The following is a 13,323-nucleotide window of genomic DNA, read 5'->3' on the forward strand; positions in this document are numbered from 1 at the left end:
TATTAAAACAATTTAAAAATAAAAACATCATTGATGAATAATCAATAAAAATAATTAAAATAAGAAAAAAAATCATCTATAACGAATTTTCATGGCAAAAATAATAGTAATATGGTGTTTTTTTTTTGTTCTCACAGTGTCCTCCTTCAAAGACAAATCTTCTGTAACTTTTATAAAATTAAGTCAATTGAATGAATTTAATTAATAATTGAATGATTATTAAATGCTAAAGCTAATATGTAATTTTAAAATTTACTATTATGAATATTTTTTTAGTAAAATAGGATACTTCTCAACTGAAAACTAATAATTAATCCCTTCAGGTATTTATGGTCTCCTTAATTGCATATCAAAACCTCAATTACACACACAAAAAAAGATTGTCATCATTAACCTATGTTTTCAGTCTCCCTCGATCTGCCCTTCCTAATTTATTTCTTAAAACCTTGATTACATAATGCACACCTCCCTTTATCGTTCTCAAGATTCCAATCCTAAAACATTTTTCACTCTAGTTTTTATAGTAAGTTTTAATTCCCTCTCTTTTACGTACTATTTATCTCTTGTTTTCATTGGCACTCCTACTTGTTGTTCAGGTTAAATCATTTCGGATGAATTAAAACTTACTATAAAGCAAGGCGTCAATTGGATGAATTAAACAAAAGACCGTCTCCACTGCTTAATGCTATTTATAACAAAGTATTTCTGTGTTCATAGAATTTAAGATTTTTTCAGGATAAAATATTAAGTTTATTAAAATAGAAAATTGCCAATCACTATAATTATAGGCAATTTGTGATTGAACACAAACTAATTGCAAGAAACTGAAAATAAAATAAAAAAATCTCAACGAGACACTCCTTGGAGGTTGAATATTCACTGCTCCAAAACTTTGATCCTGTCAAGTATTCATCATGTGATGAGTATCATCATCAGAGAATTGATCACTAGCCATGGGTTTGTTAACAATTCAAATTTTGATTCCTCGCACTACAAGTCTCAAGACTGCATTTTTACAAGCAATTATTATACTTCCTGAACCAAAAGGTAAGATTTGAATATGAAAACCAAAGTTAATTTTAGCCATATACTTTGAATATGAACACCAGAACTTTCCACCAACAGCTTAATAATCAATTAAAAGTCAAGCGCTGTGATTTTGGGACAATAGCCAGTTGTTATCTAATTATTGTAAGGCAGATTTTAATTACTGGGATTTTGGCAAAAAGCTCCGCAATCTTTTTTATTCTTGTGCAATTGAGGACATGATTTTCATCTAAAGAGAACAATCAGAACATATTCAGCTTAAGAAATCACGTGCCTCATTTAATTAGTTTAATTAGGACCATTAGATTAAATCAACAGATGAGAATTGATATAACTCTATAATTACATGGATATAATTTGATCTTTCCTCCCTCTTTATATATTATATTTTATATGTATTTTCATATAAAATATAATAATATATATTTAAGAAGCATTCAAAAATTTTATAGTGAAAATGTAAATTGATATATTAAATATATAAATATATGCAGTCATCCAAAACTTTTAATTTATAAAGTTTATTATAAAAAATTATAATGTTCTTAAAAATTTTAATTGATAAAAATGATTTATATATATATATATATATATATGTTTCACGTTAATAAAAAAAATTTAAGTATTAATAAAACTATTTGAAAAAAATAAAATCTTTGACCATATGACCAAATTAAAAATTAGAAAATATTACAATATTTTGCATCTTTATTATATATTTACAATTGTATAAAAAAATAGTAAAATAAAGTTTTATTGGGTTTGGGCCGGGACCTAGAGTTGAAATTGTGGGTTTGGCCCGGAGTTATATAGAGTGCTAGATATTTTGATTATTTTCCCTCCAAATTTTTTTTATAAGCGCGTCGTCTTGTTTCAACTTTCAGGCGCAGAGAGAGAACTGAGAGAAGAGATGATTTCCACCATGAGTTGGGATGAGAACAACGATGAATTTGAGATCCCTCTCACTCAAACGACAACGGCTTTTCACGCGGCTCTTGCTTCCATTGATGATGATAATAATCAACGGCCGTCGAAAAAACCTAAACGCAAAACGAGCGAGGGTGGTTGCGAAATTGATAACTGCTGCAGCTTGGATTTCATTCCTTCCACCATAGGTTGTGTTTCTGCTTGCAGTGTTCAACCGTTGGGAGAAGAGGACAGTGTTTCTCCTTCTTCTTCTACTGCGTCTTTGTCGGAGCTGAAAACGAAGGGGAATTATCTTCGCAACTCGATAGAGTCGAAGCTGGTGGTTTCGAGAGCCAACGCGCTTAACCGTGCAGATGCAGACTCTGATTCGGAGCTTGATCTGTTGATGAATTTGTGCGATGAGTTGGAGGAAGTAGATAGTTCCGTTCGGTGTCCCCTGTGTGAGGTTGATATTTCGAACTTGACCGAGGAACAGCGGCATCTTCATACCAACAATTGTCTTGACGACGTAAGATTCACGCGCTTAACATTCCTCCCTCAGTTTCATTACTTAGTAAATTTCGTAAGCTAATGCTGTAAGTTATATCAATGTTATGCAGGTTGCGGTGGTTCCTGATGATAACGAGAAAGGTGCTCAACAAGTGCCTAAAGTTGCTTCTGTGGTTGATTGGCTACGCGGGCTCGGCTTAAACAAGTATGAAGATGTTTTCGTTAGGGAAGAAGTTGATTGGGACACCTTGCAGTGGCTCACAGAAGAGGTTAACCTGATTTCATTCATTCCATCAGTTTTAGGTTCATTGATGCTTTCAAGAATTGTTTGTTTAATTTTCAGCTTTAAGTTATGTTAGAAGATATGATAATATATTCTGATTTTATATAGTTGTTATAACTATTAGATTTATCTTTAATCATATCTTTAGCTATTAGGTTTATCTTCAGTTTTATAGTTATTATATCTATTAGATTTATCTTTAGTCATATCTTTAGCTTGTAATCTTGTATATAAGCGAATGATGCTTAATGAATTAGGGAAGGAAACAATTTCTTTCAAGTTAAAATTGGAACTTACATTTGTTATTCTCCCTCACTAATGGGATAAATAGTTAGTATTTTGCAATTTGGCTTAGTAGAGTGTTCATGGAGCTTGACCTAATAGCCTAAGTTTTTAGGAGATTACTTAACTTAATGAGGTTGTGTTATTGGAAATATAAGGATGTGTTTGCTTTTGGTTTTTGGTACCCCAAATTAAAAGGAGAGATGGGGGTGTAAAACACTAATGGACTACTGTTTGTGCTAAGTGTCTTCCTATTTACTTTGTTAAAGTTTCGTGTTAGCTGATTTTTTTTTCCTTTTTTTCTTCTGTATCTGCAGGATCTCTTAAGCATGGGTATTGCTGCACTTGGGCCGAGAAGAAAGATTGTGCATGCCCTGAGTGAACTTAGAAAAGGAGATGCTGCTGCAAATGAGAAACATGAGGATTCTTCGGCGGAGCCTAGAAGGATTAGAAACCAGAAAGTCAAATTAAAACATGACAAGTCTGAAAGAAAAGTTGATGGCACTGGTAAACCAGTGGCAAACAAATTAATCACTGAATATTTTCCGGGATTTGCTTCCAAAGAAAAGAAAGTTTCTGCCTCTCCCGGAGAACCACAGGAAAAGAAAAACAGTGGCTTGGATTCTGGTCGTAAGCACAAATCAAAAAATACGCCAACAAATAGAAAGCTCCGTGATGTTCCCAAATGGTGTGCCGTCCAAGGAACGCCTTTCCGAGTGGTAAATAGCAATTTAAAATTTTAAATGATACATGTGTATTTGATTTGTGTTAATGTAAATTCCCTTTATGCATTCCTTTTGGACTGTGTGTGGAAATATCTTAGCTACAAGGAAAGCTTTTTATGGGGAAAAGGGTTTTTTTTCATGTGTGGTGCTTGGTAACTGAACTCCATATCCATTCAAGAAAATGCTTATTGCCAGTTGGACGACAATTCAAACTGAGCATGCACATCAATCACGTTTCATGTTGACCTGCTGAACTAGGAAAAGCAAATTGAATATTCATCCGCAATTAGCTAATTAATTATGAACGTCAATATCTAAGAAACTTAGGCTATTCTATCACCATTATTGCCCCATCTTGTTTTAATGTAGGTCCGGGTGTTTGACAAATACTTTTACTATATGCAGGATGCTTTCAAATATCTCAGAGGAGATTGTTCTCACTGGTTTCTCACACACTTCCACTTGGACCGTAAGTCTACCTCTGCATGTTAACATTCAATCTTTATCGTAAAAAAATTTCAGTCCTGAGTCACTGTTTTCTTGCAACACATGTGTTTATGTATTATTATTATTATTATCTTACACTAATATATAAATTTAGATTGATTGTTGTGTTATATTGATGATTTGTTTAAATCTGGTTAGCCTTTAATTTTTTCACTCAATTTTAATTACAGTTTAGAATATAAGTTTTGGCTTTAAGATGAGATCTATGTAGTTGGCCAACGGATTGTTAGCTCTTATTAGTTTTGACAAACACATCTCCATCAAATGGTTAGCTTACTTTTGAATAATTGTTTTGGCATGTTTTCACTACATAATGCTTGACTTTGGTCATACAATTTGGATATACAATTACCATGGAAATCATATATTCATATTGGGAGATCAAACATGTGCATAATTTAGTAAAAATGTAATTTTGGTGCATCCTTGATATATGGAAGTGATTAAATGTGTCACTATCAGGAAAACATTAGAGTTCCATGTCATCTTAAAACTTATTAGAGACATTAGTTCAAAACTTTAAACTAGCAAGCAACAAGTAAATAAATAATGGAGTTCTTTGTTCCAGCTCCTTGTAAGCAGATTTTTACAATCGGAGTCAAACTTCTTCTAGTCACCTTGGCTGTTTGTTCTCATTTTTTAATGCAGATTATCAAGGTCTCACCAAGTCATTCAATCATGGAAAGATCTATTGCTCCTCAGTTACAGCTAGACTTGTAAATATGAACATTGGAATTCCATATGATAAATTACATGTTTTGCCTCTGAACCAAAAGGTTGAAATAGCTGGTGTTGATGTGACTTGCTTGGATGCCAACCATTGTCCAGGTTCCATAATCATACTCTTTCAACCTCCAAATGGTAAGGTGTGGCTTCGATTGACTTATTGGTGAACTTAACTATCATTGTTGTGTTAGAATTGGCTAATGACTAGATGTTTTTCCTCCATTTAGGCGGTGCTTCACACGGGTGATTTCCGCTTTAGTGAAGAAATGGCTGTCAATCCTTTAATGCGAATATGTCCTATCAATACTCTGATTCTTGATACAACATACTGCAACCCACAGGTGAGTCCACGTATAAATAATGGAGTCATCTCTGTCAGATGACATGAACGTATAAGTTTTTGCTTTGGAACCTGGGCTCCATAAGTTTATTTTTGTTTAATAACTTATGAAGTAGGACATTATAGTCCAGATACTCAAGAGATTGAATCAAAATGAACTGATTTTCATTTTTCTATCTAATTGTGATCAGACAAGTTTTCTATAATCTATGTATATATAGCTTGTCAGAGGCCTTGGAGTCTGACAGCCAATCTAAAATGGTCGACTTGGCAGTAGCAGCATGGAGAAACATCGTAGTGCATGTTTGATTCAGTTATGCAGGAGAATTTTGCTAGCTTCTTGAAATAGCTTTTGAAACATGGGCAGTAAATTAATCTTTTACCAAACATGTTTGTTTTCTATAAAAAGTAAAACTGGGTTGGGTTGTTTTTCAAATAGAGAAAGTTGCTTTGTGGAAAAAAAAGTTCATTGTGAAAACTTGTACTAAAAAAGTTTATCCAAACACACTGATGAATGCTACAATTAGTGGGCCTAGTATTGCTTTCATTTTAATAAACTAGCAGCATACGTGTATGCATGTGTGAATTAGACGGCCTTGGTAGTTTACTTCAGACAGAGATCAGTAGTAATATATTCTTATTAGACGATCAAGCACGCAAGCTTATGCTTTATATTATAATAATAAAATTTTAGCATGACAGCTTGTTTGTATAAGAATGGTTTTATAAGTAAAGGAATAAGTGACAAAACGCTTTGCCTTTTCGCAAATCTTTTCCAAAAAAACAAATTAGTACAATGTCACTTTTCCAATGACCTTTGCACCTAGTTCTTACCCTTACTGAACTGTAGTTTGTTAAAATAGTTCATATATTTCTTCCCTTTGAATTCTAGTAACAGTCACTTTTAATATTTGTAATATTTGTTCTCTGTTTCATTGCAGTATGACTTTCCAAAACAAGAGTCTGTAATACAATTCGTTATTGATGCTGTTCAAGCAGAAACTTTTAATCCCAAGACCCTTTTTCTGATCGGCAGCTATACAATTGGTACAGTTTAATACAACTCTCTTTCTGGATATTGATATTGATGCTACATAATGCTTGTCTTTGCCATTTTTTATATGTTTGATAACATGTTGTAATGGGGTAATAATTAGTAGACAGGCTGCTGCTAAAATGTAGGTTTGGGTAGAATTGTGTTTATCTGGTAAGTACTACCAAGGAGAAAAAATGAACAAATTTCAAATATTCTCCTTCCGTCTCTATTTTCTTATGTTTTTATAGGCAAAGAAAGATTATTCTTGGAGGTTGCTCGTTCGCTTCGTAAAAAGGTTCACGTTACTGCTGCGAAGTTGCGTATTTTAAAATGTTTGGAATTGAAGGAGGAGGATATGCAGTGGTTCACTTCAAATGAACATGAAAGCAACATTCATGTTGCCCCTATGTGGACGCTGGCGAGCTTCAAAAGATTGAAGCACATATCAAGTCAATATAAGGTGAGTGTTGATGCTTTCTAGCACACATGTAGCAAGAAACATATCCTAATATATGCATAGAGAAATACATCTAAGGCACTAATGTAATATTTTTTTTCATACTTTGGTCAAATGCTTTGTTTGAGAACTGTTCATGAGATGATTGAATAAATTGGTGGTTGGATTGTGCAGCTTTCGAGCATGATCTTTATACTAACACTAAGTTTGTCTTAACTCTTTAGTTCTACATTTCTAATCATCATATGCCTTTTTTCTTTGATTAGAGTCAGTACAATCTTATAGTTGCTTTCTCTCCCACTGGTTGGACGTTTGGCAAAGGTAAAAAGAAGTCAACGGGAAGGAGATGGCAGCAGGGTACTATTATAAGGTGGTGTTTCAATTTCTTTTAATGCTGTCTTAATTGATCAGATCAGATTTTTTTTTTCTAGTTGTGGCCATAGTTTGTTATACCAAGTACATTCTTGAGTTATATTCACTGGACTATTTAGTAGGTGCTCAATGGGAGTTTTCCTTATGTATAACTATGAACTAATTTTAGTTTTCCATGTTATCAGGTATGAAGTGCCATACAGTGAGCATAGCAGCTTTACAGAACTCAAAGAGTTTGTAAGAGTTGTATCTCCTGATAACATTATACCAAGTGTGAATAATGATGGACCAGAATCTTCTGATGCAATGATTTCTCTGTTGTTATCTTGATTTGTTCACCAAAAGGGAGTTTAGTCTACTGTTGTGATGTGTGAATCTTAAATAAAGGTTTAGTGAATTTTGCCAAACTTCTTCGCATTTAAGGGTGAAAAGAAGACAAATTGAAAACACTCTAGCAGAAGTGCTCATCATACTTATAATCCAATTTCTATTTGGGAATTCAAGGTGAATTCTCTTATACGGGAGAGCTGAAAATAGGTTGCATTGAACTAGGTTTTACTAGGCTTAGGTCTATTGAAATTAATTTCTCTCACTCTCACATGATGAAAATAAGTTGTGTTCAAGTAGGTTTTGTTAGGCTTGCATCTGACCTTAATTAAAAATATATTTATTGTCTCAGTATGTTTCGTTCACTTGTCAGATACTTATTTTAAAAATTTGAGTTTGAATTACATAAAAGTTTGACTTGACCTATAAGCTTGTTTAAGAATTTAATTTGTAATGATTTTTTAATTTTTAATACCAAGATAAAGATAAAAATATGTATGCCAAGATTTATAATTGAATTTAACTTATTTATGATACAAACATATTTTAAGGTTTAATATAACATTCATGTTAATTTATTTAAAAATATATTTTGCAATAAATCATTTAAATAAGACATAAATTTATTTTTCAATGAATTTAAATATAAATTTTAGTTTGACTCTTTATGAAGATTAATATTTAAAAAGAAAATTAAACTTAAGATTTTAATATACTATAACAAATTAAATATAATAATGATACTAGCAATGAATAGTTATTTATGGTTTTTTATAGGTTGGTTTGTTAGGATTAAAAGGGTTTGGTCTTAAGCTAAATAGACTTTAATGATTATGTTTGAGAAAATGAGTTGAAATGTTAGTTGAAAAGTTAATTTATTAAATTATAAGTAATTAGTTATTAAAGTAGTTGAATAGTGTAAAATAACAAAAAAAAAATTATGATTTATTTAAAAAAGGCAATAAGAAAAATAGATAAATATATTAAAGATAAAAATAAATAATTAAAAGTTAGAAATTAATATTTTGAAAAATATTAAAAGTTACGAAAAAAAACTTATTTATTAAATAATCAAATAAGTTTTTTAGTTAATAAAAATTAATTTAAATGCCTTGTCAATAACCAATATAAGACTTTTACTTACTTTTTTTTTTTTTTAAGTTTGTCATTATCTAAGCAAGATATAAATTAGGTCATATCCTTCTATCTAGCCGCTTCACCTATTTTCACTCTTAATATTATTGACTTCCTAAAATTTTATTTTATCTAAAACGTAGAACCATATGCTGAAAGTGTCACAAGTGTATGAAAATTGGTTGCGATACTTTTTTTTAAGGTAAAATTACATTTTTGGTCCTTTTAGTTGTCTTCAATTTTCAATTTTGATTCCCTTTAAAATTATTCACACATTTTGTCCTTTTTTTTATCCAATCAGGCAATCTTGGTATCCAAGTTTAGATTTAGACGTTAATTATTACAAATAAATGTTAACTGTCATGTGTTACATTCTAATTGGACGATGACTGACACGTGTTATATTCTGATTGGATATTGACTCTATGGATGATGAAATATATTGTTGTTATCATTAGCTAATTAGAACATGATACATGACAGTCATTATTCAATTAGAACGTAACATGTGACCGTCAGCATTCATTTGTAACCGTTAACGTCTAAATCTGGACTTGAGAACTAAGATTGCGTGATTGGATAAAAAAAGACAAAATGATAATTTTAAAGGAAGGTCAAAATTAAAATTAGAGACAACTAGAGAGACTAAATTTACAATTTTATCTTTTTTCTATTATTGTTTAAGTGCCCAACTGGTAAAGTACTTCGAATTTTTAATAAAAAATTTTATCACAATATTATTGAAGGGTTAGATGTATTCATTTGTCGTAATACTCCATCATTGATAAAAAAAAAGTGTAATCTAATTTCTTATTTAAAATTAACATATATTATACAACATCTATAAATCCTATCACTACTTTTGATGAAATTAGCAACTCATTACATCTTAAACGCCCTCACAACGTTAGACGGAGAAAAAGAGTTAACACATACTATTTGACAATGAATAAATTTGACTTATAAATTTTTTTGAAATAAACAATAAAAAAAATGAAATTGAAACAGTGTTAATCTTCTTTTATCATCTTTTTTTTTCTTTATCTTCGTTTATATATTGTCCATTAACTACTAAACTAATAAAAAATTAACTGTTGTAATTCAATTATTTGTTGCCACTGTTTTAGTTTTTTGCTAGTTGTGTTTCAAGATATGCATCAAACAGCATTTGGTATATATTCAGCACCTGACTTTCTGGCTATCATGCCTACTCACCTTCGGTTGAAACTTGAAACTAATTAAACATTGGGAAGTTGACATTATTTGTAGTATACTGCCACACAAATATGAAAATATAATTAATTCATTGACTACTTGTGAACACACCTTGTGAAACATGCTATATAGTAGTATCCAATTTCGTCGTCAACATTTTGTGTGGGAACGTTGTTCAAAGTCCACTCTCCTGGTTATGTTGTTAATTAATGTTCTTAAAATTCCGCATTAATGGGAGAACACAAAGAAAGGGAAAACACCCCGTTTTTGACCGTTGAATTTGCCGAGAATGGAAAAAGCCTAGAACTCAAATCCAAAGAAACTGAGAAAAAAAAACTAAGGCCAGATACAACCTAGAACAACTTCCAGATTACAAGTATTAATATGAACGGTTTATTTAAGCTTTTGAAAAAAATACCTTTATAACATATAAAATATTATTTGTTTTTTAGAGATTTTGAAAAGAAAATAAAATGTAGAAGATACTTTTTTCATCTACTTTATAATTATATAAAAGGATTTTTATTCCAAAAGTTAGTTATAAATCCTTTTAGTTGTCTTTTGTGTATGAAAAAACATTTTTATTTTGAAAATAATTACTTAAAAAAGTATTGAAATAAAAAATTCGACCCCATAAATGTAAATGTAAATGTTATTTCACAAAAAGTATTTTCTATTTATGAATACATATGTTAACAATTGATGCATATAGAAAATTTTATATACACTTATTAATCATAATACGTTTTTGTTTTTGTGGGTAATCATATATAACAAGTATTTTTTTTTTATCATAATTTGATCATGTTTTATTTTCTAAATTTTACAAAAGCGAGATTTCAAGGAATTTTACAGAGTATATACAGCAGAAGAAGAAAAAATGTTTTTATTGTGTGTCATTAAATTTGGAATAGCAACTTATTAGTTATGGTCTCGTTTCCTAATAAAATACTATAGGATATATAATTTATATATTGAATATAAAATAAAGCAATAATTTATTCTTAGAGTCAAGAGAAATTTTTAGGAAGATGATGAAGCAAGGCTACACACATCACACATCACACGTGTGACAAAAAAGTCAACTTATCAGACGACTGAGACGCGAGACGCCTCCGCGCGGTTTACACGACACGAGCCATTCAGTCAGCGACCACCGACTAATACGGACTACGGAGTATGTACAAATGCAAAATTTTGTTTGACTCTTCTCTCTTTTATCAACAGCTTTATTAGAAAAACTAATAAATTCTCTGATAATATTAAAAAATAATGGAAATGATAGATCAATCATTTTTTCTGTCATGAAATTGCTTACTGCTCATTCACTTTTTATTTTGCAATACATTAATGTTTCTTGTGTTAAGAGGGATATATATAAATAGAGGTATTTCTAAGTACGGTTAATCTGCTAACCTAATTTAATTCAAACCAACTAAAATATTTTGAATTGTTTTTTTTAGTGTTTGGGGTAAATCCAACTCATTCTGCTCAATGAATCGGTTAGATGACGGGTTTTAAATTTTAAATTTAATATAAATGTTTAATTTTATATTAATATATACAGGAAAAACATTCCTTTTTCTTTAATAATTATTTGTTTATTTAATATTTAATTTCTATAGTTTTAATCATTTTACATATTTCATTAATTTTTTACCCAAAATTTGATAAATATATATACATACATATATATATATATATATATATATATATATATATATATATATATATATATATATATATATATATATATATATATGTATATATATAATAAACAAGACTAAATTATGACACTTGGTAACACTATATAAGATCATAAAAAGATTAAAATAAACAAAAATAAGGAAAAAGATAGAAGTAAAAGAAAAATTTGAATGTTATGATATGGAATGTATTAATCTAAAAGTTAAAAATAATTGATCGAGTTATTGGGATAATTCATATTGAAAAAATATGAATTTAAAAATCAAACAACTTATCGTTGGTTCGGTTCAAATTTGAAGTAAAATGAATAAATTAACTAAATCAATTTGATTAGCTTGGTTTGAATTATCAAATTTATCACCAGGTTAATTTGATATATGATAAACACCTTTAGCTTCAACTCCTTTAACAAATGAAAATTCTTGGAATATAGTATTTTTTTAACCCTCAAAATATTTGAAAATTTAATTTTAATTCCTATAAAAATCTAATACATTTTTAGTTCTTAGAATGTGTTTTATTAGAATATAAGAACTAATTTTTTTTAATAAAAGCTAAAAATAAAATTTTGATATCAGGTTAATTAAATTTTTATTCTCTTGACATTTTCAGATTCTATTTTTTAGTCTTTCAATTTTTTTTAAACTTTTAATCTTTTATTAATTTTCTGACAACAATTTTAGGCCTTCTAAATTTTTTGGTCTATTTTTAATTTCTTGTTTGTTTTTATTGTTAAAATTAGTCTCAAATATAAAATAAAGGAATGACTAAAAATGAATAAACATTTTTAAAAGAAACTAAAAATACTTTTTACAATTTTTTAATTATCATAGTTTATAGGAAATAAATGAGCACATTTACATTCTAAAGGATAATAAACGTAAATTTATTAAAATTATTTGTTTCTTTTCCTGTTTTTAGGCAATTTTTTATGCACACGAATATCTCAGTACTTAAAAAATAGCCTTAGAATCTTGTTGAAAATATAGGCATAATTATGTTTCTATGCATACAATTTATATTATTTGCATTTAAACAAATTAGAATTCTCAATTATGTACGGCGTCTCGTGGATAAAATATTTTCTAGAACAAGTGAATCACAATTATCTTTTTCTTCTTTTTTTCTTGTTATTTTTTTTATCTCTTGTTCTTGTAATATATTTATCACAATTTTTCTTATTAACATGAATTTTTCTAGTTTTTTTTTAATATTGTATTTAATTTTTTCAATAATTAATAAAATAATAAAAATAATTAATAAAATATTGTAAATAAAATAGAAATTTATAGTTTTTCATTTCTTCCCAAGTTTTTTAGTGTATATCATATCAATTCCACAAATTTAAGCTTGAATGAATCACACCTTTTGAGTTATCAATAAAAAAGAATAAATAATTTTCGTTCCAGAATGTGTAAATCGTGAATAAATTCGTCCATGAAAGATTAAAATTAAAAAAATGAGGAAAATTTATCCTAAAATTATATTTTACCCTTAAATGAAATAAAATTTGAGATTTAACAAATTAATCTAATAGAAACACATTGATATTTAGGTTCAACAAAAAAAATTAATGACATTTACATCAAATAAAAATTACTAACATTAATTACTCACATTTTGATACAATTGACCATGTTGGCCCAATTTTGTGACAAATTCGTTCTTGTGTGTCACGTAGACTATTTTATTAACGATAAAAGTCACGCTTTTTACACTTTGAGGGACTAAATTTTGAAATTTTAATTT

General features: G+C 29.1%; 1 protein-coding gene across 1 annotated transcript; it reads left to right on the forward strand.

Annotated features, from left to right (window-relative positions):
- Nucleotides 1–1,901: 1,901 nt before the first annotated feature.
- LOC100816321 (DNA cross-link repair protein SNM1) lies at nt 1,902–7,708 on the forward strand. Its single transcript, XM_003527717.5, has 10 exons — nt 1,902–2,482; nt 2,574–2,732; nt 3,346–3,747; nt 4,159–4,222; nt 4,909–5,126; nt 5,214–5,327; nt 6,268–6,373; nt 6,611–6,822; nt 7,086–7,189; nt 7,377–7,708. Exons 1-10 carry the CDS (start codon nt 1,958–1,960, stop codon nt 7,519–7,521), a joined length of 2,049 nt encoding a protein of 682 aa, XP_003527765.2. The 5' UTR covers nt 1,902–1,957; the 3' UTR covers nt 7,522–7,708.
- Nucleotides 7,709–13,323: the final 5,615 nt, after the last annotated feature.

This window comes from Glycine max, chromosome 6, assembly GCF_000004515.6.
Source record: "Glycine max cultivar Williams 82 chromosome 6, Glycine_max_v4.0, whole genome shotgun sequence".
NCBI lineage: Eukaryota > Viridiplantae > Streptophyta > Magnoliopsida > Fabales > Fabaceae > Glycine > Glycine max.

Excerpts from the sequence above, each read along its gene's own strand:
- LOC100816321 (XM_003527717.5), top strand. The coding sequence starts at position 1,958 with ATGATTTCCACCATGAGTTGGGATGAGAACAACGATGAATTTGAGATC. Across the intron at positions 4,223-4,908 it reads CACACACTTCCACTTGGACC|ATTATCAAGGTCTCACCAAG; the intron begins GTAAGTCTACCT and ends TTTTTAATGCAG. Across the intron at positions 5,127-5,213 it reads TTCAACCTCCAAATGGTAAG|GCGGTGCTTCACACGGGTGA; the intron begins GTGTGGCTTCGA and ends TCCTCCATTTAG.